This window comes from Takifugu flavidus, chromosome 10 (assembly GCF_003711565.1).
Source record: "Takifugu flavidus isolate HTHZ2018 chromosome 10, ASM371156v2, whole genome shotgun sequence".
Taxonomy (NCBI): domain Eukaryota; kingdom Metazoa; phylum Chordata; class Actinopteri; order Tetraodontiformes; family Tetraodontidae; genus Takifugu; species Takifugu flavidus.
In genome coordinates, this window is record NC_079529.1 from 10,318,956 (window position 1) to 10,345,221 (window position 26,266).

At 49.1% G+C, this 26,266-nt stretch overlaps 1 protein-coding gene across 13 annotated transcripts; it reads left to right on the forward strand.

Moving 5' to 3' along the window:
- The first annotated feature begins 1,149 nt into the window (after window positions 1-1,149).
- On the forward strand, window positions 1,150-23,274 carry cspg5a (chondroitin sulfate proteoglycan 5a). 13 transcript variants are annotated; one of them, XM_057046402.1, is made up of 7 exons: window positions 1,150-1,639; window positions 8,147-9,107; window positions 14,386-14,574; window positions 17,046-17,202; window positions 19,180-19,236; window positions 20,872-20,973; window positions 22,336-23,274. In XM_057046402.1, the coding sequence occupies exons 1-6, from the start codon at window positions 1,543-1,545 to the stop codon at window positions 20,956-20,958; spliced, it is 1,548 nt and encodes a 515-aa protein (XP_056902382.1). In that variant the 5' UTR covers window positions 1,150-1,542; the 3' UTR covers window positions 20,959-20,973; window positions 22,336-23,274. The 13 variants fall into 13 exon arrangements, with proteins under 13 accessions (XP_056902382.1, XP_056902385.1, XP_056902376.1 ...); XM_057046405.1 differs by having other exon boundaries at window positions 17,046-17,124; XM_057046406.1 differs by having other exon boundaries at window positions 1,151-1,639; window positions 17,049-17,124.
- Window positions 23,275-26,266: the final 2,992 nt, after the last annotated feature.

Here is a 26,266-nt window from a genome sequence, read left to right on the forward strand (position 1 = left end):
TGATGATGAAGCTGAAATCACGTTGAGCCGCTCTCTTCATCCAGGTGTGTGACGTGAGTCTTCTCCGGGATGATCTGCTCACACAAGCGAGCGGGACCTTTCCTGTCTCACGCACGTCGACACGTGTGTGAGCCCTGACCTGGGAGGGCGGGGATGTGGGCGGGGCTACAAACGCGTTGGTCAACCTCAGCGAGCCTCAGCAGCAGCTCTTGGTTCTCCTGCTGTATTCACACATGCACCGAAACTTCCACGCTCCGTTCCCTCCTCCGACCCCTCGCACGTGCTGACGGACAACAAAGGACAAGTTGAGAAACATATTGACCGTCTCTTCCTGTTTTCCTGCCAGATTAAAACCATTTTTAAGCAGAAGCCACCAAAGTTTGTCCTCGACCTACTTTTTCAACCCCTACGGCACATTTCCCGTTAAACATTTTGGGGGGGTTTAAAATTCAAATCTGCCTCTTTTAATTCTACTTACACACACACACACACACACACACACACACACACACACACACACACACACACACTGTTGCCCAGCCTCCCTCTCTTTATGCTTTTTATGTACGTGTGTGTGGAAGAATGCCCACGACCCCCCACCACCACTATTACCCCTGGGGCATTCATCACCCCACATTCACCCCTCCAATCACCCCTCGTTTCACCCCCCCCCCCCCCCCCCTTGTTTTTGTCTCTGTGTCACACCATGAAAACAAAGATGGGTGTTTTGACGGCATCCAACATCATGTTTAAAGTATCCTCACACACACACACACACACACACACACACACACACACACCACACACACACACACACACACACATGAACGCAGACTTCAAGCAGCTTTTCTGCGGGTTTGTTTTTGTGAGAATAACTTAAGTCCATTAAAGTCTCCACAGCTGTTTCACCATCTGTTGCTGTTGAGAGTTTGAGGTTTTTAGGTTCAAACAGAAGAAATGACGCTGTTTGAAAAAGGGAAATGGTGGGAAAGAGGGAAAACCAGGAGGAAGAGGAAGGCTGAAGAGGAGAAAAGTTTTGTGAAAGGATGGAGAGGAGGGGGAGGAGGAGGAGGGGATCCAGGCGGCGAAGGGAGGAGGATGAAGGAGGGAGGGAGGGGGCGCATCACCCAGCCTCTCGGCCCTCCTCCCTCTTTCCTTCTCTGCGCTCCGCCGCGCGTTTGATTCCTTCTTCAGCCTCCGAGTGTCCGACGCACCGATCCGCTCCCGACCCGCCGGACGTGGGTCTGCACCCCAGAACTCGGCTCCCGCCTTCCCTGACCCGCCCCCGGCAGCATCACCTGTGCGGGATGGAGCCATAACTCCCCCCGGTGAGCCTCAGCCTGAGCGGACACAGCAGCGGAGAGACGGCGGACATGGAGGAGAAGCGCGCACAGGCAGGAGTCTAGACTGCGCGCGCCCCGACGCACCTGGATTACTTTTCTGCTGTATTTTTTTGGTTTTAAAAAAAAACCTTTTCGCGAACTGTTCCTCTTGTTTTTGATTCGTCAGCTCCTCGTCTGAGACCACCACCGTGAGGCCACCATGCAGCGGAGGGAAGCGAGCCTTTCCCCGGGATGCTGGAGACTCACGCCGCTCTCCTGCGTCCTGGTTCTCCTCATTATCCCGCTGTCTGTCAACGGTAAGACCCCCCCCCCACCCACCCCCGCGTGCCCCCCCCCCCCCCCCCCCCCTCCACTGCTGCCAACCTCTAATTTGCATTGAAAAATCAAATCCGGAATCGTGATTTATTGCGACTGCAGGTTCAAACAAAGCGGACCCAAAGGAGGTCAGCGAGGCTCCGGCTGTAGGTTGGGGGGTGTCTCACGCTCGGCTGGCACCGAATCTTGCTACTTCAGTCAGATTTCGAGACCTCGTGTGTGGAAATATGTCGGGGCAAATAAGTGACATTTCTGATAAAGGCGCGTTTAGTTGTTTTTTTTGTTGTTGTTGTTGTTTTTGCGGGAAGCTTCGGGGTCTGCAGGGATGTCGGGGGAGACAAAAGACGGCAGAGAAACCGAAATTAGGTCAGAATAAAGCCGAGCACAAGTCTCCATGGTGAGCGTTGAGAAAGGCGTGAGGACGGAGGAGGACACGTGACCTTTGATGCTACACGTTATGACATTATAGGAGATCCTGTGTTTTGGGTCCGAGACTGGGGGGAAGTGCTGTTTATTGGAGAGAGAAGCCACCAGGAAAAGAGGGGTTACACCACATTTGGGTCTCTGACCGCTGGGGTGATATTTCAGGAGGCTTTGGCACGTTTGGGCGACAAACTCAACAGTTTAAATGAAACCCAGAATATTCCGGCAGTGTGACAGCGTGCAGCCGCTGCAGCAAACCTTGATCCCCAGAGAGCTGGCACCACAGCCACACAAAGGCAGGATTAGGGCCGGTGGGGGGCTGTGGGGATGAATAATTCATGAGCTGATCTGGACATTCTGATACACACCAGGAAAAACAGCCAAGGAAATCTGCCTGTCTGTCCGAGACCTGTTGGGCGGCTCCAGAATATTCAGCTGGACATCAAACGACATCTTTCTCTGTTTGTTCTTGTTGCATTATGGGCACCCCCCCCCCCCCCCCCCCCCCATCCAAAAAGCGCATTCATCTCAAGACAATCTCGGTAATGTCGGCCTCCTCGCCAAGAGGCAGCAGCCAGTTGCTGCTTCCCTCATCTGAACGAGGTAAAAGGAAGCGGCGGCTCTGCAGCATCTGCATCAGTTTAATCTCCTTATTCCAGCAAATGGAACCCTGACTAGAGGAAAGGCCGTTTCCGAGACGGCCACCTAGGTTGTCATGGCAACCGGCTGTGGTTACCAAATCCCAGTCAGGGAACGTTGGCCCGCTGTTTGAACTCTTCCTTCCTGTTGTTTGTGGAGCGACGTGGATGCTGAGGTCCTGGTTCAGGAGGAACCCAGGAGTTGAGGTCCTAATCTGGAGATGTCCCCCCCCCCCCCCACTGTTGGGGGGCTCAGGTGTCAGGATGACGGGGAGTCACCTCTGGACCCTTCTGGGTTCACATCAGGTGGCTCTTTCATAAAAAGAAGATGGCAGATTTGGAGCACGAGCCAGCTCCACGACGCTCACACAGGCATTGGGACACCTCTGGACCTCCATCTGCCCCCCCCCCCCCACACACACACACACACACACACACACACACACACTCCTGGGGAGGCTTGACAGCAGCTGATAGATGAAGCGATGATTCAGTTCTGTGCTGGAATTTACCGATTCAGCAGCTCTTTCGCTCCATCTTGCTTTAATCCTCCTCCTCCGTCTCACGCTGGCCTGCTGACACACATCTGCTGGCTGGGATGTTCACCAGGCTAATCTCCAGGACTCCAGTCACCCAAACCTGCCTTGGTTTGTTTGTTTGTTTGTTTGTTTGTTTGTTTGTTTGTTGTTCCCCCGGTGGAGAAGCAGCCCAGCTGAAAAACAGTCATGGAATGCGCATCAGCTCTGGTTATTGTTGGGCGATGGCTTCACACCGCCTCCCCCTGCATCCTTTTCCGTCGCCACGGCAACCACGCATCCACCGACACCAGCTGGCAGAACAGCGTGTTCATCTCCTCGCCGCGGCCACTTTTATTAAAGTGTTGGTTTGTGCGTTGGCGCGGGCCGACGCCTCTTGGGCGTTGTCCAGCGGCGCCGTGGCGCCACAGCTCGCTGTGATGGTGCGTAGACTGGTCAGACGGGGGGCAGCTGCACGCCGACTCAGCCCAGTTAAATCTCATTGTCGGGAAACCGAGCAACCTTAATCCTGTTTGTAATCACCCCCACCTGGATCTGCAGGTCAGACGGGGCTGATCCCGCCGTTTCTATGGAAACCTGCAAAATGTAGTTGCACGTCTGACATTTGCCGGTCAGATTTGTTTTCACGCTCTGAGAGGAGCTCCGCTCCAACATCTGGAATCAGCCCGGGAGCAAGATCATGTCGGAGGACGACCACAGGCTCCCTCTGTGATCGATGAGGTCATCAGATCCAACAGATTACCATCAAACTGTCCTCGAACGTGTTTATGGGACGAACCTGAAAGAAAGGAAGCAGAGACGGACGGAGGCATCTTCTGCGTCCCACAGTCTGGTGCACGTGTGCTTTAAAACCCGTTTGTAGGTGTGTCCGTGCGTCCTTGTTGAAGCGAGCGAGTCACCGGGTTCATGCCCGTGCACGAGTTCTCCATCTGCACTGTGCGCACGCCCCGCTGCACACGTCACGTTAGCGTTCAGCCCACAGTTCACGTCCCTTCATGGAGACACGCGGACGTGTCCATCATGTGACGCTAGAACCCGGTGACCCTCAGAACATCTGGTGGGTTCAGATGTCAGAGAAAGAGGTGATTGCATCACATCTCAAGGTCAAACAGCGCCGATGATGATGATGATGAAGGCTGCTGGATTTTGTGGAGATCTAAAGTAATCTTGGAGGGTGTAGCTCCCTGCTGTGGCCAACAGGGCGCATCGGGCAGCTAGCTGCAATCTCGTTTCCGTGGCAACAGGCTCTTGCATCTGACCACCTGTGGAGTCAGAAAGAGGAGGGGATTCACGGGACGGAGGGGGAGATAAAAGATGGAGAGACTCCAGCAACCACAGGACTCGTCTGAGGTGCTGAAGAGAGGGATGAAAGGAGGAGTTGAGGAGGAACGGGAAAAAGAGGAGTGGAAGAAAAATCAATGCTGCAGGCAGATGCAGGTCCTTTACATCCATATTAAGGAGTAAAGGGAAAATCCTCATGCGTTATTCATCAGTGTGTGCGTGTGTGTGTGTGTGTGTGTGTGGGGGGGGGGGGCATCTCTCCTGACATTAACTTTTTGAAGCAGGAATCAATAAAATGGAGTTAAAGAGACTCCGTTGATCTTTATGCTGATTAATTAGTCTCCACCTCTGGAAATTTGCACCTATTGGGGAGCAGTTTTATTGGCTGCCCAGTTTCTGACCTTTAACCTGTCGGGGGGGGCAGAAATCCGCCTGGCAGGCCTGAGCTGTCACAGCCGATCAGCTCCCTTCTTACAATCCGTTGGTTGTTTGGTCGCCTCCAAAACGGTGGAAGTGAATCAAAGGCTGAGGCCGGAGGGCCGGCGGCTCGCCAGGCACCAATATTCTCATTCTGACCATGTGGACCCTCCCACAGAGGAGCTGGACGCAACCCCAATTACCAGCAGGTCATAAATAGACACACACACACACACACACACACACACACACACACACACACACAGTCAGTGTGGGACTCATTCTCACTCAAAGACTCATTTGATGCCTTTGTCTAATGTGGCCCTCGGTGGGTCGGTCCTGGACCGTGACCCAGTCTGAGAGCCTGAACCAGACCTGTCCCGACTAAACCGGCTCTGAACCCTGGATGGAAGCGTCGCCGTGGCCATGTGATTGTCGACGGAGTGAACACGCATCACACGCTGATGTTCTCTTGGGTTTCAAGCTTCACTGTGAAACATCGGTTTAACGTCCCTGGAATTACTGGAAGAACCGCGTGTTGCGGTCCTTCATTTCCTGCTTGGGTCACTGCCAACGGAGATAATTACAAACAGAAGGCTTTTTTCCCCCATTCTCTGTGATAAATAATAAAAGGAAGAGCGATGCTGATCTGATGCACAAGACGCTTCCTTTAGTTTCCTCCAGAACCAACCATCCATCGGAAGGATCCGACCTCGTTAATCCAGTTAGGCTAACGAGGATTTAAAAGACATTATTGCTCAGTTGGTTCTGATGCTCCGTCGGCGTCTCACCAAACGCCAAATGGTGAAAACAAATTCCTTGTAAGTTTGCCGATACACTTCTGTCTGATTCTGATTAATTCCCTCTTCATGAGGATGAGGAGGAAGGGAGCAGTTCCAGAGAACCCATAATAAACACCAGGTGCATCACTTATGTAAGCAGTTAAAGTGATGATGTCACCAGTTAAGGTTTGATTGGGTATGTTCTCTACTGGTTCCCATTAGTGTCCTCTGTGTTCAGCTCGGCTGCTTCATGAGACAGATTTGATTTAATCCATCTGATGTGAAAATCTGAGCATCTTTTTTGGTCATATATCAGTTTTTCCCCCTCTGGGGAGCATCGGGCCGACTGTAGCTAATGGCCGACTGTAGCTGAGCTGCGCTAACGCCTGGTTCTGTAGCCCGTTTAGATGCGTTTGATGGTGCTCGGCCGATGTGTTGATCAGCGGTGGACTGTGGGGCCACTGGAAGGATTAGCCCCGGTCGACCCCCCATTACCCCCCCGGCTCAGAGATACGGCTCCTTTGCCAACAAGCTGCAGACGTCCACCTGTCACCTGGCGGCTACAGCGACAGGTGTAAACACACGTGCAGCGTCTGTGAGAGGCAGAGCTAACTTCCTTAAATGGTGAACAGGAGCTGACTGGATCTGTCAGGAGCCGACGTGCTTTACTTTATTTCGGCAGCTTGAATCACAAAGGCTCCTTTTGTCGCTCTTGTTTGCTTCTGCAGAGCGTCAAGTTTAATAATGGCTGCCAGCGCCGTCACCGCCTCCGCAGCAGCGCCAAGTACCGCTGTTACGTCACCCCTGTCTCCTGTCTGTGATCATAACATGAAAAGCCCTACAACACACGTGCGTCAGGCAGCAGCTCCTCCTTCAGTTTAACTCTGACTGTTTGTAATAACCATGTAATGACACAACAAAAACCCCCGAACACGCGTGAGAATCTATCAAACTATTTTATTCCCTCTCGACGAGGGCTAACTTGTTCGTCATTTAACGACTGTTTTGAACTGTTTCCTGGGAACTTAACTATCTCAGAGTTTGAGCGTAGCTCACAAACCCTTCATATTAATCTCTGGGGATGATCTGTGTTAGTTCTTGCCCTTAGACAGATTCTCTTCGCCCAACTGTAAAAATCTTTTTGCTCAGTTAGTTTTTCCGTGCATCAGCTAAACTCCCAGCATCCTACAGCGACTCGAGCCTCACACACACCTCTCTCACACACACCTTGCCTCTCGTAATTTGCCAGATACACTAAATCTGTGACCTGGTTATCCAGCTAATGCGATGTAGCGAAGTTTAACTGGCGTCCTGGGACCGTCCCCACAATCCAAAGCCAGCAGTGACGTCGTTGTTCCCCGCCAAGGTGACTCCTGTTGTAGCCTGAGGAAGAGCAACAGGAGGCCAGATGTTGGTGCTGAGGGGCCCGAGAGGAGATGAAACCCACAGACAGCATCCCTGCGCGATCGATCACCTCAGCATGATAAACCATGTTCTGCTGCTGGTCCAAGTAATTAAGCTATTAGAGCGCGGCAGTGGTTGCTATATAAGGGAGGAAAGCATCCGTCTGTTGGCTCCTTATTCAGGCATCGCGTCAATGCGAGTTTTGAAACTTTGCCGAAGGTCACAATAAATAATGAGCCTCCGTCTGTGCTCGAGGAGGTTTGACGATGCTGGATTAAACTCCCAGAGGGTCGCCGCTTATCTTCTTTCTCCGACGACCCCGACAGACGTCCTCCCATGCGCCATTTGGTGGATGTTGGTCACCAAAGCTCCTTATACGACCCCCAGTGTTTATCAGGGTGGGACTCAACCCCCAGACTTGGGGGTGTAAGCCTGGTGCGCCGTGAGAAGAGGATGAATCCAGAAATAATTCAACATGTGTTATAACAGCGCTATAACTCCTGCAGCAGCAGTAGTAAAGCCTGACCTGTTGAGCATGGCTGGTGTCGATGAACCTCGCAGGGCTTCGGCTTCTGGAACAATCGGAATAAATGACGATTTGAGGGGAAATGAATCTGATTTTACTGTTTTTAATGTGTTTCTCAGCAGCCATCGATCCTCATCCAGTATTAATAACAGTACAAGTGGAGTTGCTGGTCTGGATCCTCCCCCACAAAGTTCCCCAAATCCCTCCCCTCTAATCTCTAATCCTAGCCAACCTAACCGTTCAGTACATTAGTGAATTATTCCTTTAATCCGGAGCGGGAGCATCCGTAAAGCAGATTTTTGGCTGAATCAATGAGGCTGCAATGGATGAGGTAATTGAGCGGAGGATCAGTGTGGATCCTCGTAGCCTCACCTGCCAGTGATCAGACTGATTATTCCCTGTTGGACATGTTTGCCGATAATCCCGCTTCATGCGTCCGTGTCTGAGTGCTGGTCGATTGATGGTGTCGTTCTGTTTGTAGGAGATCGAACTGGGACCAACGTCACCGAGCCGGACGCCGCCAACGTCACCTCCCTGCTGACCGACGAGGAAGAGCGACCGCTCGGGGAAAAGGGGATGAGCGTCTCTTCCACCCCTGGCTCCGTCGCCCCCGTGACCCCGAGGCTGGTCGGGCTCCCCCGGGCTGGAGACACGGAGGAGCAGAGCAGCGGCATGTTTGGGGAGGCTGCCGGTCCCGCGCTGGGAGGAGCGGGCGTGGCCGCCCCGCCTCAGCTCAGCCTCGACTCTGCTGAGACCGAACACCTGCTGCCCGGCAACCCAGTCGCACCAGAAGTGATGGAGGGCGAGGAGGAGGAGGAGGAGGGGGGTGAGGAGGAAGACGCTCCGCCGCGCACCGACCCCCCGTGGATTCACGCCAAGGACACAGCCGTGTTTGACCTGGATCACCTCTTCACCACCACTGCGCCGCCCTCCGCCGCCACCAACCCTTCTAACCCCGACGTCGTGCACGTGGACTTCTTTGACCCCTCCTCCCATGGTCGCAGCCTCGACCTGGCCCCTCCCTCTCCCTCACTGCTCGCCCACGAGTTGCAGGGCGGTGACCCCACCTCCTGGGCCATGCCGGACAATTACGACTACCTCACACCGTACGACGACAGCGTGTCCCCCACTGTTGACGAATACACCTACAGCACCACGACCGACGCCTACGAGACTGACGAAGACCTCCGGCTCTCCGCCGGGTCTCAGGGTCGCCCCAAGCCCGGCTCTTTCGTCCCCGGGGCAGGTGCTCTGGAACCAAACATCCCGGTGGCAGCTCCTCCGCCAGCCTCACCAGTTGATGGGTCGGATGGGATGGGCGGATGCCGTGTGGGCTACCAGCTGGTGAACGGGAGCTGCCGCTCCCCCTGCGACCTGCTGCCCAACTACTGCTTCAATGGAGGACAGTGCTACCTGCTGGAGGGGATGGGAGTGTTCTGCAGGTACCACAGCACCAAAAGTCACCATTTAAATATTAATAATATTATAAATTCTGTGAATAGCGAATGTTCCTCTCTGAAGTTGGACACGTTGGCGCACTGAGAATCCCGGCCTGCTGTTTGTGCTCTGCTGCTGGGAAACATGTGGAAGAGCTCAGTGCCGAACATAAACAAGCACATTATTGTTATTTTTAACGGGAGACTTTTACAGGGGAACGTCCCGAACCCTGCCAAGCTGCTGCCAACTTCGGCTTTGCTTCGTCATGCAAACAAACACGCTTCGATAAACGTGCTCATTGCTCGGGGACCTGGTGTCCAACTATGTCCTCGAGTCTATTGGGATGCTGAATCCAATCAGGCTTTCATAAAGCTGAATGTAGGTGGGGGTCAGAGGTCAAACAGAGAAAAGAGTGTAGCCGTCATGTGTGTGTCAGGGTGTGTTGGATTCCTCTGGTTTACTGCACGGCTGTGTCACATGTCGCGAGTCCCATATCTGCTTTTAATTCTCTTCTCCTGGAGTCGCTCCCAAGCAGCTAGTTAGTTGTTGCTCATCGAGTCGTTGTGAGTTTTTCCAAAAGCGGAAGTTGGTTGAGCCACTAATGTAGCGACAGACAGGATGGGGGCGAGAGCAACCTGGTGACCGTAAACTATCCATCATGGTGGCATCAGTTGTCAGAGGAGGGCACCGTTGCATGATGGGAAGTGTAGGCTCCAGTGTGTTCGTGCGACTGTTGCTGGAGAGAGAGAGTCAGGAAATTAAAGCGTCTGTTGCCTCAAGTCAGTCGGCCAGCAGAGCCAGCGCGGATCAGCTCTGCTAGCAGAGATGAAAGGCAACAAAAACAAGTTAGCATCCATAAATAAAGGGGAGCTCTTGAATAAGAGAGCAGGGCGATGGACAACGGAGAGGTTGAGGGAAGTCTGAGCTGTCACACACACGGTTTCCAGTTTAACTGTGGCAGATTGTTTCACTTCCAGAGTCTGAGCAGGGCGGCCAAGCCGGAGCCTGTAAAACATTCCAGGGAGAGGAGAAAGAGAGAAATGCAGCTTTTATGGCTGCAGTTAACTCTGAAAACTGCAGCGAGGCTCTGAGAGCTGAGAGAAACTCCTCCACACTGGAGCCTCAGGACCGACAGCCTTAGATGGAGACCGTGGACTCAGTGTGTTTACAGTCCGACTGTTTGAGGTTGTTATTGGAAGAAAGTGAACATGCACGTGTGTGTGTGTGTGTGTGTGTGTGTGAGCAAGAGAGAGAGAGGGAGAGTAAACTATTGTTCAACTTCACTTGATTACATCAAGCTGCACACACACACACACAGTTTTATTGATCATCATGTGGGCGGGGCTTGTGACCCAGCATTAATCCCAGTGAAGCAGTTAATCTGGAGTTGGTCAGAACAGGCATAATTTATTCCATTTGAAGTTTTTAACTGGGGTTTAAACAATAAAACCTTTCAGATAATACAAACATAGATTTATGGGAGAAGACATCAGACTTTAACATCTGACAGCATTTGATTGAATTTATGTGTGCAGGATTGGATCAGAATCATCTTAAAACAGGCTCTTGTGTAGATTTAAATCATTATTAAGAGAACAACATAGCATCTCTGTGGAGTTTGAGACTTCAATAGATGCAGATTTTACTCCTTGAAATGTGCAAGTCTCTAAAATGAATCTAGAAAATAAACATTTCCCAGATGTGACCTATTTTAGCTCATTTCTGACACTAAGATTCTATTTATTTTCCTCTAGATTGAAAACTCTTCCTGTCCTTTTTATGTTACTTAATTATTATTATTGGCAGAAATGCTCTTTTATTGTGTCGACATCAGAGTTATTTTAAAGTTCTTTCCTGATCATCATGCGACTCTTTATGAGCTTTTTATTGACACTTAAATTGAATTAAAATATTTGATTTATTCAGGATTGATTAAAGGTCCCAGGTTACAGAAGGTTTTTAATTTAAAATAGACTTTTACACTGGTCAGTGGGGGCCTGATTGATTGGTCAGTTGCTGCTGGGGGGCCAGCACAGCACTCCCAGTTTAGCTTTTAATTAGAATCCCTTTAGACGTGGAGAAAATCCAACCGGGACGGCGTCTTTGGCCGAGGCCTTTGCAGATATTCTCCCATTTTTGAGTTTTGAAGGGGCTGCTGCTGTTTGTGGAGCCGTGCGCTCTCTCCAGGGAGACGGGACACAATATCAATAAACCCCGGTCAGGGATTCAGTCGCCAGTTCTTGAGACTTGGCCTGAACCCTGGAAAAAGAAGGACCTTATCCCACATCATGTCTTCTCTAAACAGCGTGAGTCACGTCCAGGCTGCCAAATCAACAGCTCTGCTTATGTGGCCATGTTTTCATATCCCCATCCAGGTTTCAGATTGAGGGATTTATCATCGCCGGCTGATTGAATGGGGCAGATTTCAGCGCACTGGGGTTACTAATGAGGGTATAATGGAGCGTCTGGTGGAAGCTGCTGAAGCTGTGAGTCTTCCTTAAAAGCTGGTTTGTTTCGAACGCGCTGCCCTGAGGGATTCCAGGGAGGAAAGATAATGAAAGGCAGAGAGTGTTTGGCCTGAGCAGAGGTGTGTGTGTGTGAGTGTGTGTTTTCAGATGGAGCGGGCCTGGTTGTGCTTGGATCCGTGTCTCTCCTTTGGGTTGTTTTATTAGTTTTGCTCACTAATGGCTGATTAACGTTGCCAGATCCCGACACATGATTTCATTTTTCACGGAGCGTCACGTGCTCGCTGTCAGCTGCTTCTCAGTTCAGGACAATTTATGCTCAAGAGTTCAAGAGTTCCAAGCTTGGATCGCTGCTGTCATCTCCTTCCCGATGCTGCTCCCTTGTTATTTAATCCTGCCAATCACCTCAGATTTACCTGAAATCCACCGAATGCCTGAATAAATCGGACCTGTTTTCCTGGAATAACCAGCCTAACATCAGATGATTACTGGTCTTCTGTGCTCTCTTGTCCTTTATCGTCCACCTTTTACTGCAGACTTGACTTGACCTTTCCCTTCATTTCATTTCTCAGCTTTACCTTGAAGAGGGAAGGCTTAGAAAATAGTGCAGTTAAATGCAAATACGATTTATGTTAACGTATTCCGACTGTGTCCTCTCCTGTCAGCCCACCTCAGGACAAACCTGTTCGGATCTTTAAACATATTCCACTGTCACACACGTTCTTGTTTTTTATGGTCGTATCCACCCAAAGTCAGGGGGTCAGATTCTGGAGTCTTTCACCATAAATAGACTCTTCCTTACAGACGCAGGTCAGATACCGACGCTTTATCTCTCAGCTAAACCAGATTAATGTTGGAGGCACCGAGCTGTGATGTTTCGGATGATCTCATCCGCTCCTTTAGGGGAGGGCGCTACAACTGAAACATGCCTTTAGCAGTTGGGTTTTGGCACCTTCTGCAGGCAGATGTTGGATGTTTGAGGAGCTTTGGAGGCTGTGGATGATCAGCTGACCCCTGAGGAGTGCCTTTGTTTTGGCCACATGACATGGGGACGTGTGAAGTTGGTGCCTGATAACCGCATGTGCTAAGCTTTAGCCAAACAGCCATCCAGAACCAGCCTTTCACTGCTCTCCAGGCTTTTTACCCTCCATTACCCCTCATCAGACCCAACAGGGCAGCTGATTAGAGGGCCACATGGCCCCTCGGCTCCACTGGCAGTAGAGACGCTCACTGTCTATTCAGGTACCAGCTGAAGAGATGTGTTGTTTGTACTGTAGTTCAGGCTGTCCTGACCTTAAATGTGCCACGACAGCCATTTAAACGCAGCAGGGATGATGGAAAAGGCCTGTGGAACAGGTGGCATCATACTGGGAGCGTTGGAGGCCCATCTCCAACATCAGTGGTTTTAACAGGAAGCAATTTTTTTTTTTTTAAATCACGGGAAGGTTCCTTTGTCCCTGGTGGGAAATCATTTATAATTTGATTTCTGCCCCTTGCAGCTGCCTGGGATGTCAAACTCAAGGAGAAAGGACTCAGGATTACCTTCAGATTTCAGCCAAGAACTGATTTCTATCAGTAGCTTCCAGCTGCAGGATGAAGGCGGTGCTGCGCCTCCTCTACCTCTAGATTCATGCACAAGAACAAATGCTAACGCTAATTCTGATGGCTATTAAAGTTGTGGACCCTTAAGTCTAACGAGGGCTGATCTAGTAATTGTATGTTGGGCCGATCTTATAAATTAATTAAACTGGTGCACCACTACCCCCACCTCCCCCCACTGAGCACCAGGAGAGCCTGAATAAATTAAAAGCTTTATGTTCTGCATTTTTAAAGTGCACCGCTGTCTGACCTGGATACAGCTGATGGCAGGACAGTCGTTCAGTGTTTCCTTTAGCTGAACTGCAGCTCAACGTTCCCCGAGCTGTGCACTAAACGCCCCAGAATGAAAAAATAAGAAGCTGAAATCTGACATGATTCAGCCGGAGGCTTCAAAGAGCGTGCGCGAGGGAGGAGGAGATTTTTCAGGAGGACAAGTGGCAGGAGCGGCACGAGAGACAGAGGAAGAAAAGAAGCATCCGCTGGAGCGCGGCCGCCTCCCCTGCGGACGCTCGGCCGAGCGAGGATCGTGTGATGTGTGATGGAATGGCATGTCAGCACTGCATCTGCTCCATTTGCCGCTCAGCTGGGTTGCTACGGCAACCAGCACATCCTTGCTCACTGTTCTTCTCCTCTTCCCCTCCCCCCCCCTCCTAAATTACACTTACATAAACCACTTCTTTATCTGAGTGCAGGAGCGGGAGCGCCGCCTCGCTCTCTGAATGTCTCCTGCTCCGTTGCCATTTTCCCTCTCAGCTGCAGAAACAAAAGCCCGAATGATTCAGGACGTCGCTCAGTAAAAGCTGCTAGTTTAACAGGACGCAGCCGCATGACGTGTTTTTATTCTGTTATATTGGAGCAGATCTGACAGGCGATGCTAACGGAGCTAAGCTGAGTGTCAACACACAGCCTGTGATCTGCATCTCTGCACTGCACACGTGGATCCTGCATCCATTTTCATTAAATCTGTCCTTTACACGCCATCTGCCTCGTCTCTTGTGTCCCCGAGAAGATGCAAAGCATGTTCTCAGAGGGATATTGGGCCTCAGATGGTGCCTCTGTCAGTCGTCTCACGCGTGGAAACGTGTCCACCTATGGATGCTAATTGTGTTTGAAGCTATAAACCTGGTTGCTGTTCTGGTGATAAAGCAAACGTGTGAATGAATGTGAAGCACCAACAGGACTTGACGAGCGACCTTCTTCTTCTTCTTCTCCTCCGCAGATGTAACGTCCAGGATTACATCTGGCACAAGGGCGCTCGCTGCGAGTCGGTGGTGACCGAGTTCCAGGTGATGTGTCTGGCCGTGGGCGCCTCGGCTCTGGTGGTGCTGCTGCTCTTCATGATCGTCGTCTGCTTCGCCAAGAAGCTCCACGTGCTCAAGACAGAGAACAAGAAACTGCTGAAGCGCAGGTGAGGTGGGGGGAGGGGGGTTAGCATAGCGCTAAAGAGGTTCAGCTCTGAGCGCTGCTTTGACTATGGGAAAACGTGGACATAAAACATCTGTTAGTGAAGCTCAGATCAAGAGTCCGATGGCGTCAACTGACCCATTAAAACAAAAACTAATTAGCTTATCAGCTGACCTCCGACCCTGACCTGCACCACACTGTTGCTGGCTTCATATTATTAATAATCTTTTTATTTCAATTGAGGAAATTGACTGGGAAATTTTGGTTGAATAGGAAAAAATTACACAAAAGGAGGAGGAGGAGGAGGGGGAGGAGGAGGGGGATGGGCATCATGGACAACAGTGAAGGGGGGGGGATCTGCACAAATAGGAAGTGAACAAGAGAGGAGGACAATGAAGGAATGCAGGACAGAGGACATGTTTAGACCAGATGACAGGACATGTGACGGCGGCAGCAGACGTTTGTGCGAGTTTAACAGAGATCAGACGTGCAAAACAACCTGATCAATGTGTGACAGGAGACGACGAGGACTCCCAGAACTGGAGGAGCTCAGGGGTCAACAACAAACCTCCTCTGCTTTGTTCTGCAGCTTTTCCTCCTGCTGATATTTGTCCGTCTTTGGCTGTAGGAATTTTCTTTTGGATCGGTCTGTCGCGAGGAGTTAGATGATTTCCTCTCTTAATAAAAAGTCCTGGAGTCCTCGGTGAAAACCCTGGAAAACCTTGTGTTGCTATTGCAGATCCATCGATCACGTGCACCATTTTCCCTGTTCCTGGTTGGCCAATGGAAGCACGGCGTTCATTTCAAGGGTTCTATATCAGCCTGGATCAGCACCAGCAGATCTTTTTATTGAGCCTCAGTAGCACAGAGAATACACGAGCCTCAGCTTGATATGTTTCCTGTTATTTTTCATATTTTTGGCCTTTTTTCCAGAGTTTCTTCCTGCGACCATCACTGGGAAGACGAGTTCAAACAGAAACGGTTAAAATTCCATCAGACCATTAAAGAGGCTTAATGAGACACTTCCAAGAGTGACAGACAGAATACTAAATCTGTGTGAGAGGGACAGAGAGAGCGTGTGTGTGTGTGTGTGTGTGTGTGTGCGTGGGGAGGGGTTGGCAGTGCTTCTTGGGCTGGCGTTGATACCTTGGTTCGCTATCTCCTTGGCAACAGAGATATGGTGGATGCAAATGTGAACCGAATGACCGAATCCTGAGCACCTCAATCCCACACACACAGGCTCTATTTTTAGCTCGACGACAGGCGTGCTGGTCAGGGTGGGGAGATTATGGATGATGAAGATGATGGGGAGGAGGAAGAGCGACGCAGCAGCATTAATGCTGGTCGCAGAAACATTCTAAAGCAAAGAAAAGGGTGATGTCAGACTCCAACCAGCTGAAAGTAGGGCAGTGTGAACAGGAGGGAGAGCGGAGGGAGGTGGGGCTGACCTACATACAGCTGTGCGACCTGAGGGGTGTGTGTGTGTGTGTGTGTGTGTGTGTGTGTGTGAGCGTGTGTGCATGCGTATATGTGTTTGTGCGGGGACAGGGTGCAACATGAAAGCCAAAACAGTCTCATCAAGTGGTCGGCTCAAAGAAATCAAGGGAAAAGAGAATAAAAGAGGGTGGTCAGAGAGGAAAAAAAGCAGCGTGACACAGGAGTGTGTGTGTGCGTGTGCACGTGTGTGTGAGAGAGCGAGCGCTCATGAATACACGACACTCCCACTCACCATCACCCTTTGTGGGTATTTTCAGTGTCTCTCTGCTGCAGCTGAGATGAGCTCCAACATTCAGACTCAGAAACGTCCACATTCAATGACCAGAATGTCTTCTTTTCTAATTCTAACAGCCTTTTTGCATCATGGAGAATTAAAACTGGGTGGAAAATCACAAACTTACTGGTTAATGTGGCCGCAACCAGGTTTTTATAGTTTGTGCAAGTGTTTGTTTTCAAACTGAAGCGTTTTTTGGGGTAAATATGTCAAAAGAGTCTGAGGAAAAAAGGGTTTAAAGCTGAATGACCGCGAGAGTTCTAAGAAGAAATACGGATTTCAAGTTTAAACGAGCCCAAACGAGATGATTTTAATTTAATTCTTAATGTCTGAACTTCGTTTCCTCAATAATCTCTTGATGTTACCCAAGAGGGAAAATCAAGGTTCCCCCCATTTGGGTCAAATTCTGAAACCAAAGTTTGTTGCATCACAGATTCTGATATTTGTCTGTTTTTCTTTCCTGTTTGCCTGAAGACAAACAGGAGTTGTGAACTTGCATCTAACGCTGCTGTCATGCTTTCTCCCCGTTCCTCTCCTCTCCTCTCCTCTACTCCCACCATCTGCCACTTTCCCCTGTATTTTTTCTGCTTTTGGTATTTCTGGCCATTTCACCCTTCCACCTCCTCTGTTTCTTCCTCTTTGTCGACTCTTCTTTTGTTATCCTCCTCTTTGCTCATTTGCTCTCCACCCCCCCCCCCCCCCAGCAGTAAGTATCGGCCAACGTCGGAGCAACACAATGATAATTTCTCGCTGTCCACCATCGCTGAGGGCTCCCACCCAAATGTAAGGAAACTGTGCGACACCCCTCCTAACGTCCCTCATGCCCGTGCATTGGCTTACTATGATAACATTATCTGTCAGGTAACGTGGTTCTCGCCTCTCTTGCACTCTCCCCTTTTCTCTGCATCTCCCTGACAACCCTGCCCGGATCCCCAGATCTCCCCTCTACCCCTCTAATGCATGGGCATGAGTATTCTCCGATGCTCTGAGGTGTGCAGCAGTAAAGCTGAGACGGGTTTCAGATGGGTGGAGGGAGTTTTCTCTGTTCCAGTTAACTCTTATTATAGTTATAACTTCATATATCCTTGCCGTTATTGTGTGGGGTATCATTCTACAGTGAGTTGCAGGTAAGTATGTATTTCTCATTTACATGTTAAGTGTTATGAAACTGGCTGAGCCCTGGTAACCAATGGCAACGCAATATAAATCTCACTGGCATGTGTCCCGAACAAGGGGATAGCTAATGCATGCGCTGACCTTTGATAGTTTGATAAAACACTTTTGTGCTATAAACTGTGGCTACTCCTGAATTGTGGAGATGAAACAGTGGTTTTAAGAGAAAACTCCCAGAAGCCCTTTGCCGCAACCCTCTCAGAACATCTGTGATCACCTCGTGTATCGATGCGTCACAGCATTAATGCTCCGTCGCTGACATGCGCCACCTAGTGGCCATGTCAGCTGAGCTCTGCTTTGCTGTCTGTTTACAGACGTCTGACAGAAATGTCAGCTTTACCTGTTTATCCTGAAAAAAGGGGGTGGGGCTAGTAGACCAAGGGTTATGATTGGTTGAGTTATAATGGGTTGACAAAAAAATTGCAGGATGGACATCGCAAAACAGGTAAGCTGCAGTGTAAGTTTGTGCTTTTTGAAAATAATGGGTGGTGATCAGGATAAACATCTGCGATGCAACACCAATAAGATGCCTGACTAACTCACGCATGAGGAGCTCGTAACAGAAATGTCCTAGTCGCTTGGGTTGTTCTCATGCTAACATGGAGGAGTTAGCTTTAAAGATGTAGTGCAGCTCCATCAGTAGTTTTGTTCACACGTAATGTACCTTCATGTGTCTCATTTCTTTCCAGTTACACTCAATCCGTGTAATCACAATAAAAAAGGACATAATCATGACTAATATCATCATAAACTCTTTAATTCAACACCAATCTAACTGATCTTCACATCACAGCCCTAAAGTCGTCACCGGACTGGATATTATCTTCCTCTTGTTTCAGGAGCGTTTGACTCGTCGGGTTCTAAAGTTAGAATGTTAGGAGACAAATGCGTGTGATGCTCTGATCCATTTTGTTGCAATGATCATACGTGTCATGATGAGCCAAACAAATCATGTATGAGGCGGGGTTTCCTACTCCCATGTTACCAGGAAAATGAACCGTTAGTATGTTGTCTGCCAGTATAATCTCGTATCAAAACCAACAACGAGACCAACTCACCAGTCGTCCTGATGATGCATCTGCTAACAAAGCGATAACATCAAACCCTCCCAAACAACTGCAGCATCAGTGCAGAAGAACTAAACCTGCCTCTACTGTAGAATCTTAGCTCTGACACCTGGTTCCTCCAGCTGTTGGTCTCGCTCACCAACACTCAATCTGTCTCTGCTTATTATATCTGTTTTCATCTGTTATCGCTCTTTCACTTCTCTGTATGGACTTAGCCCCTCCCACTCGCCTCTTTGTAGGGCCTTAGCCCCCCTTCCCGCCCCCTGTATAGGATTAGCTCCTCCCAGGTGTTTATCTGTGTGGCCTTAGCTCCTCCCACCCACCCCTCTGTGACATTAGCTCCTCCCACTTGTTGCTCTGTATGGCCTTAGCCCCTCCTTTTCATCCCCTGTATAGCCTTAGCCCCCCCCATCCGTTTGTCTGTGTGGCCTTAGCTCCTCCCACTCGTTTGTCTGTGTGGCCTTAGCTCCTCCCACTCCCCCTCTCTCTGTGGCCTTAGCTCCTCCCACTCGTCTCTGTCTGGCTGTCTCTCTTTCACTGAGGTTGGCTTTATCGTTTTTGAGGAATATAACCCTTTGCACCATCCCCCTCCCCTCAGAAAACCATGAGCAGATACACCTGGGAGTGTAAGACCAAAGAGGAATCCGACTGTGAGGTAAGATCCAACCCCCAAATCTCAGATAGTCCCGACTCCTCTCACTTCCCCAAACAACTCCTTCATTGTTACTGTGGCCCTGTCAATCACCCTTTTGTCAGCACCAAGTTAGTCAGTTTACATTTGGCCCCGACAAACAGACACCAGCATAAGTATTTTACTAGATGGATCGAAAACTGAGAAAAATAAAGATTGCTCTCTTTGATAGGGACCTCTGTCCAAAATCAAAGACATCAAAACAGCAATTGGGGTCAATCATCCCATCTACTCTCCTTCTCTAAGATTAATGAACAGATATAAGACAAAGTAAACACTCAATAAAACGAGAGCATATGCATAAATATGGGAGGGTTAATACTGCAGCTGGCCACTGGGGGTCAGAAAATATTTGGCTCACTTTAGGGAGGTTCTGATGTTTTTATGGCAGTGTGAAAGATGAATATTCACTTTATTTGAAGACCGTAAACTTTAACATAAACTACATTTTCTTTAAACTTTTGTCATTTTACCGACAGTTTTAGTCATAGCTAACACCTGAAGTAGCTGAGTATCAGTACAGCACAAAGTTGTATGTAATTCAAGATGAATCAAACATTTTTTTCCATTTTTTCTTCTATAACCAAAATTTTTATCATGAACTTCTTTTATTTGCAATGGCGCCCCCGGTGGCCAATCAAGACACCAGAAAACACATCAAATCTGGCCAGCTCCCGACCTCCAGGTGTGGATTTCTCACTTGGGTTAAAAAAAAATCAAAGTCCGATTGTGGTTTATCAGTGTAGAAAAACAAAATTAAACATAGTAGGACAACAAATCCCTCCGGAATAAACCCTAACGTCGTCCATCTTCCCTCTGAATCACTCCACTCTGTCGATACTAAATAAATTCACTGTCCTGCCTGAAGTGGCCAGCAGAGCAGCCCAAACGCTCCCCAAAGATTCAATTACCGCTGATCCAATCAGCTCCGTTTGAAGACCAAACGAGGCTCCGTGCAGGAATTGTTTGCCTCAGAAATGAGCTAATTGATTTGCAAACATTGGATCCACGAGGCTGCGTGTCCAACACCAACTCTGAAGCCTCTTTTCTTTATTCCTCAGCACTCAAAGTCCAGCACGTCACGCACGTTCTTGAAGGCAAATATTTACTCCGTGCAGAGCCGGTCACATGAAGCGTGAGCAGATACGTGCAGGCTAACATGCGCGCACACACACACACACACACACACACACACACACGTAAGTATTTAATCTGCGATTTAGATGCATGACAACAGCCTCACAGCAGTCCTGGCTGATTCCTGCTGGACTAAACCCACAAACTGGATCTGAATCCAGAGAGAAGTGACAATATCTGAGTTTTACAGCCAAGCTCAACATCTTTTATTTGCTTGAAGCTTTTAAATCTGTCACCTGGAGCCTCATCGCGTCTCTGGACTCACTAAAACCACCATCAACTGACTCCAGGACGTGTCCTCCATCATCATCATCACCATCAGAACCCTGTTTATCTCTGTTCCCCCCACCTCAAATCGACACCCACTCTGACGTCCTCGTGGCTGTCCCACCACCCGCTCCCCCAGCCCCCCGACTTCCACCCACACAATCCAGAATGAAAAATCCAACAAACGTTTTCCAGTTTCACGCTGACGGGAGGACAGAGGGCCCGTATCCCGTAACCATGGAAGTGACGTACCCGCACGTCCTGCCTGAAGTTACTATCTAGGCCAGCAGCCAGCGGGTAAATCCTCTCACTGCTCTTCCATTCTGAAAAGTTCAATGGGGGGGGTGTAAATTGGTAGCCTGGGGGGGCTGTGAGGGTGTGTCAATGATCTTGCGGCATTAATGGGAAGCTGTGACGGCGGAAATGGCTCAAGGATCAATGTCCCTCTGACCTGAAGCCAGAGAAATGTGTTTTCTTCCCCACAGCAGCGACGGTGTGGATGGGTGGGGATGATGGTGGTACCTTCAGAGTAGTGGCAGGAGTGCAAAGGTTTTGGGTTTATGAGGGCAAAATGGACAGAGGAGGCGACACAGGACTGCAACAGCATGAGTGATGGTTAAACGGTTTGGGGGGCTTGCATGTGAATGTGCATGCACGTCGTGGGTCATCTACAAAGGGGAGGTGGGCATCACCTGTGCAGCTTGCATCAAGTGTGTTCTGAAGGAAACCCAAGAGCCTCCTGACCAGTGAAATGACCTGCCCCTCCAGCTTGGACCTGCTTTTATCTGCTTCCTGGTCAGTTTATGTGTGAAACCAGCCTCAGTTGTGTAACTCTGGTCTGGGATCAGGTTCTAGGCAAACTCTTAATGTAAAACCAGCCAAAATCTTCATAAAAGTCAAGTAAATACACACACACAAAAGTGTCTTTCTAATAGGACCATGCAAAAAAAAAAAGGTCCTCAAGACATCGGTTGCCCGTCAATGATGTGTCCTCACAAATAGGAAAAGGCCAGCACACACACACACACGCGCGCGCGCACACAGTCCAGATTATTTTAGGTTGAAGACTCTGTCCAATCACAAACCTACAGTGTGGTTAGCTCCGCCCTTTATCTGTGTTTGGATTTGCCAATAAAAACCCAAAAAACTAAAATGAAAAGATTTTATGGCCTTGTTGTGTTTAAGTGTAAGATTATTTACACAAACAGCTTCTGGTTTGAATTATACAACTCAACAAATCGTGGACAATATGAAAGTTTCAGTCGAGCGTTCAGAAAATCTATCAGAGAAATTGTTCATTGCATGAAACGAGTTCATCTTTGGTCGCAGTTTTCTTGAATCACTTTATCACCAATCACAAACATCGATTTTGGACGATTTCCGCACATTCAACGATGATTTTGTTATTGATTTCTAGATTTTCTAAAAAGTTTATCTCTAGATTTTTCATTTGCGTTAAGTTTAGATTGCTCTCTAACCTGACTGAGTTTAAATTGCCATTCTTATGTGAAAAATGGTCCAAATCGATGTTTTATTCGGGATAAAGATGATTTTCTAATCAGAGATGAACTCCTGAAAAAGTTCCCTGAGGTGATCTGCTGCTGCTGTTCTAACTGTGTTTTCTGCCCTGGCCATCCGCCTCCTCCCTTCTCTGGTTAGGATGATTCCAATTCCCAGAACAAGCTGGAGGATCCCGTGAAGGCTCCGGCCAAAGAGGACGACTCCCTGAACATCCACAACTCTCTGACCCCCAAACACGAGAACCACAAGGTCCTGGGTGAGGACAACTCCTCTGAGGTAAACTCACTGCAGAACAACATGATGTGAAAACAAACAACCAACTCGACCACACAACGCCGCTGACGTCCAGGTGCACCGGCAACAGGAGCCCCCCCCCCCACGCTCTTAAAAACGCCCCCTCCCCCCCCCACCGCCCGCTTGATGTCGCTCTGCTGCCGAGTGCACCTAACTGGTCAACCAACCCACCAGCCTGCCAACAAACCAGCCAAGCAACCTGCAACCGACACGGCAACACTGCCACCAAGCAGCTCAGGCTGCTGCAAAAAAACATCACTGAAACACCGCCCCCCGCTGAGAGACCACCCCCCCCGATGTGTTGCCGCCCACCTGCTTCGTCCTGTTTTGCAGCCCCGCCCCCTTGTTGCGTCACATGACTTTCCCTAATCTTTTACCTACACACACGCACATTGAAAAATGAAGACGTAACATTAAGTGTACACACACCTTTCCCTGCCTGCGTTGGTGTATTTTGTAAAAAAAAAAACTAAAAAAAAAATAAGAATTTTAAAATGTACGTAAAACGTCATTGTAAAAAAAAACAACAATTATGATAAAGCTACTGAGAGGTTTTGATGTTTGTCTGATTAATCCAGTGAGTATGTATAAATATTGGCAAACCATTGCTTGGATTTAAAGAAACAAAAGAAGAAGCAACACAATGTGTCTTGGCTTTCATTGATGTGATTTCTAATCCTTTGATGTACTTGTTTTATTGTTTTTTTTTTCTTTTTTTGTACTTTTTTGGGACAGAACCAACAAGATTCAGACCGTTGTTGAAATAAAACCTTTTTAACATGACCTCTGTGGATCCTGTGGTTTCCTCGGTGTCGCCTCACCCTCTTCTCGACGTCTCCTCCAACCAGCGCGACCACATAGGTTCCCACAACAGCGCCCCTAGTGGCCACCTGCATGTAGCCACAATCATGGCTGTAAAACTTGGCTGTAACGAGCTATTGGACCGTCCTTAGTTTTTACTCTTACTCTCACTCCAAACTCCAACTCTCTGCATGGCTTTAAATGCATCGTTCTATAGAGTAGATGTCCTTATGTGCATCCCACCTCTCCCTCACACACACAGAAACACATACACACACACACACGCTCGCGCTGTCCCTCTCACAATGGTATATTCACAGAACATCTGTGGGCTTCCCATGACCACACACACAATCGTAGATCGACACTCACATGTGACACATACATGTAAATGTACACAAAAATGAGTTTTTGAGACTTGTTGAGCTTTTTACGGTCAGATTGGACAAAGTGAGTAAATCTGGACCTCGCATCTAATTTAAACTTTGGTCGTGTCTGCTTTTTTGTGCTGGAGTTGACGAAAACAAAACTTTTCTTCCTTTAAACAGTGAAAGACTGTTTCCCACAGCAACACACACACACACACACACACACACAAACACACAGTCCTGATGTGATTAACAGCTCTGAATGGGTCGCGGTTTTGGTCCTTTGTTGGGTCTCTGCTTTGGACCACTGAAGGAGGGTTAAACTGCATTATTGTGAGGGATCCTTCCCAGCACGGGGGTGGAGGGTGGGGTGCAGGTCTGGGCGAGTCTCCCATTTTCAGATAACTTGGGGGGGTCCATGCAAGGCTGAATGGAGTAGAATAGGACGGAATAGAAAACAGCCGTGTGGGGGCTCCAAATACTGAAACAACTGATTATTAACCGCTTTAATTCTGACCAAAGTCAGCAATACACACACACACACACACACACACACACACACACACACACACGCACTTGAAGAAATAAACACAGACTAACACTCATAAACACTCAACACGAAGTCTTCTGATTTCAGACACAAATGGCTGCCATGGCAACAGGTGGGCAGGATGGGGGGATGTTGTTGACGTCTGATGAACATTTGGTTGATTTACCTGCAAGAGAAACCGAAGAACAAGCGAAAAATGTAATTAGTGAATACCAGGCTGTAGCAGGACGTGTGTGTGGAGGATCTGATTTAATGTCACGTTTGTTGGCTCAAATCATTTAGAACCTGTTTCCTCCTCTGAGGTTTGACGTTGACACCAGAAGTCCGTTTTACCTCCTTAATGGTGATTTTAATGCTGAAGTAAAATCCTTCTCCTGCAGAATTATGTGTGTGTGTGTGTGTGCGTGTGTGTGTGTGTGTGTGTGTGTGTGGCCACGTTCACTTATCTTCTGCTGCAGGCAGTAATTTCATGAGTCTTCAGACAGAGGGCATCATTGCCATGGAAACCAACCTAGTGATGCTACAGTCTCAGCAGATGGAATACAAACTCTGTGACCCTCTGCTACACACACACATACAGGCACACACACACACACACACACACACACACACACACACACACACACACACACATAAGCATTAAATGTGGCTTTGCATGGCAGTAAATACACATTTCCAGTTGCTCCTGAACGTCTCATACCAAATGCACGTTTTTGAGTTTTGGCGATAGACCAAAGCAAATAAATGACCAGGGCTGCTGTGATGGGCTGATATGTGCACAGGACAGAATCGTGCATCCTGTATGGTTCCACATGAGAAAATGTTCAGGTGGACATGAAGCATACACATAAATAATTAAAGATTACATGCCTGAGGAACCTATTTACTCAAACTTATCAGAAATTCACACAGGAATGTGTGGGAATATTCCTTTTCTTCGTGTCCTATTGGGGTCTGTGAGGTCGCGACTGGTCCCAGTTTGGATTCCAACTGTGAGGGGTCATGACCTCTGTAGACATCATCATGAGTTCTGCTGCTGTGGGGCAGACTGTGGTCATTTCCTGTAATGCTGAGGGATTTTGTAGGTCCGTTTCTTCTACCTGTCTAATCTGTCTGTTCCTGCACCGGAAGGTCACCATCGAGCTGGAGTTCCACTTCACCAAGAGGACCAAGGCAAAGTCCTCCAGCAGTCCTTATGCCCACTACCACGTCTACATCCACAGACTGCCCAAAAGAACCCACCCCAGAACCTCCAGCTGCTCCACGGCTCTGAGAGAACCCAGCGGACCACCGGCCCACTTCCTGCAGTGGGAGGACCAGATGCGCCCCCCATCCTCACCGTGGTCGCTCTGCCAGTCTGTCAACTCACTGCTACCCTGCGATGGGCGACATCGGCCCAGAGTCTGGGGCCAGAGCCAGGGGCCAGAGCCTGGGGCCAGAGCCAGGGGCCAGAGCCTGGGGCCAGAGCCTGGGGCCAGAGCCAGGGGCCAGAGCCAGGGGCCAGAGCCTGGGGCCAGAGCCTGGGGCCAGAGCCAGGGGCCAGAGCCTGGGGCCAGAGCCTGGGGCCAGAGCCTGGGGCCAGAGCTTGGGGCCTCCATGCAGTGGGGCCTCCACGCCTGAACTTTGGAGCTCCTGAAATTTAATCCATCTTAATTTGGTTTGTAATTTGCAGCAGTCTGTTTGTCTGCTTAGATTTTACAGGTGGACAAACGCCTTCATCACTATTAGAGATGTGAAGGAAAATAATAAATTTGTGATACACGTGAGACATACGTGTGTGTGTGTGTGTGTGCAGGTCCACTTGGACGTGGCTCTGAAGCTGCTCAGATGTCTGCAGGCCTGACGTTGCTTTTGGAGATTAGTCAGATATGAACTATGTTTGGAGATTAAAATTAAGATTTGGGGTTATGTTTGTAGAAGCTCAGAATCCCATGCTGCCATCTGTCAAGTAAACATTCTGAGCTTTTTATATTTTAGTGTTGCGATCAATAGTTATGAGAAAATGGATGATTGACATGAGACCAGAGCTTGAACACAGAAAGGGACAGTTTGTAAA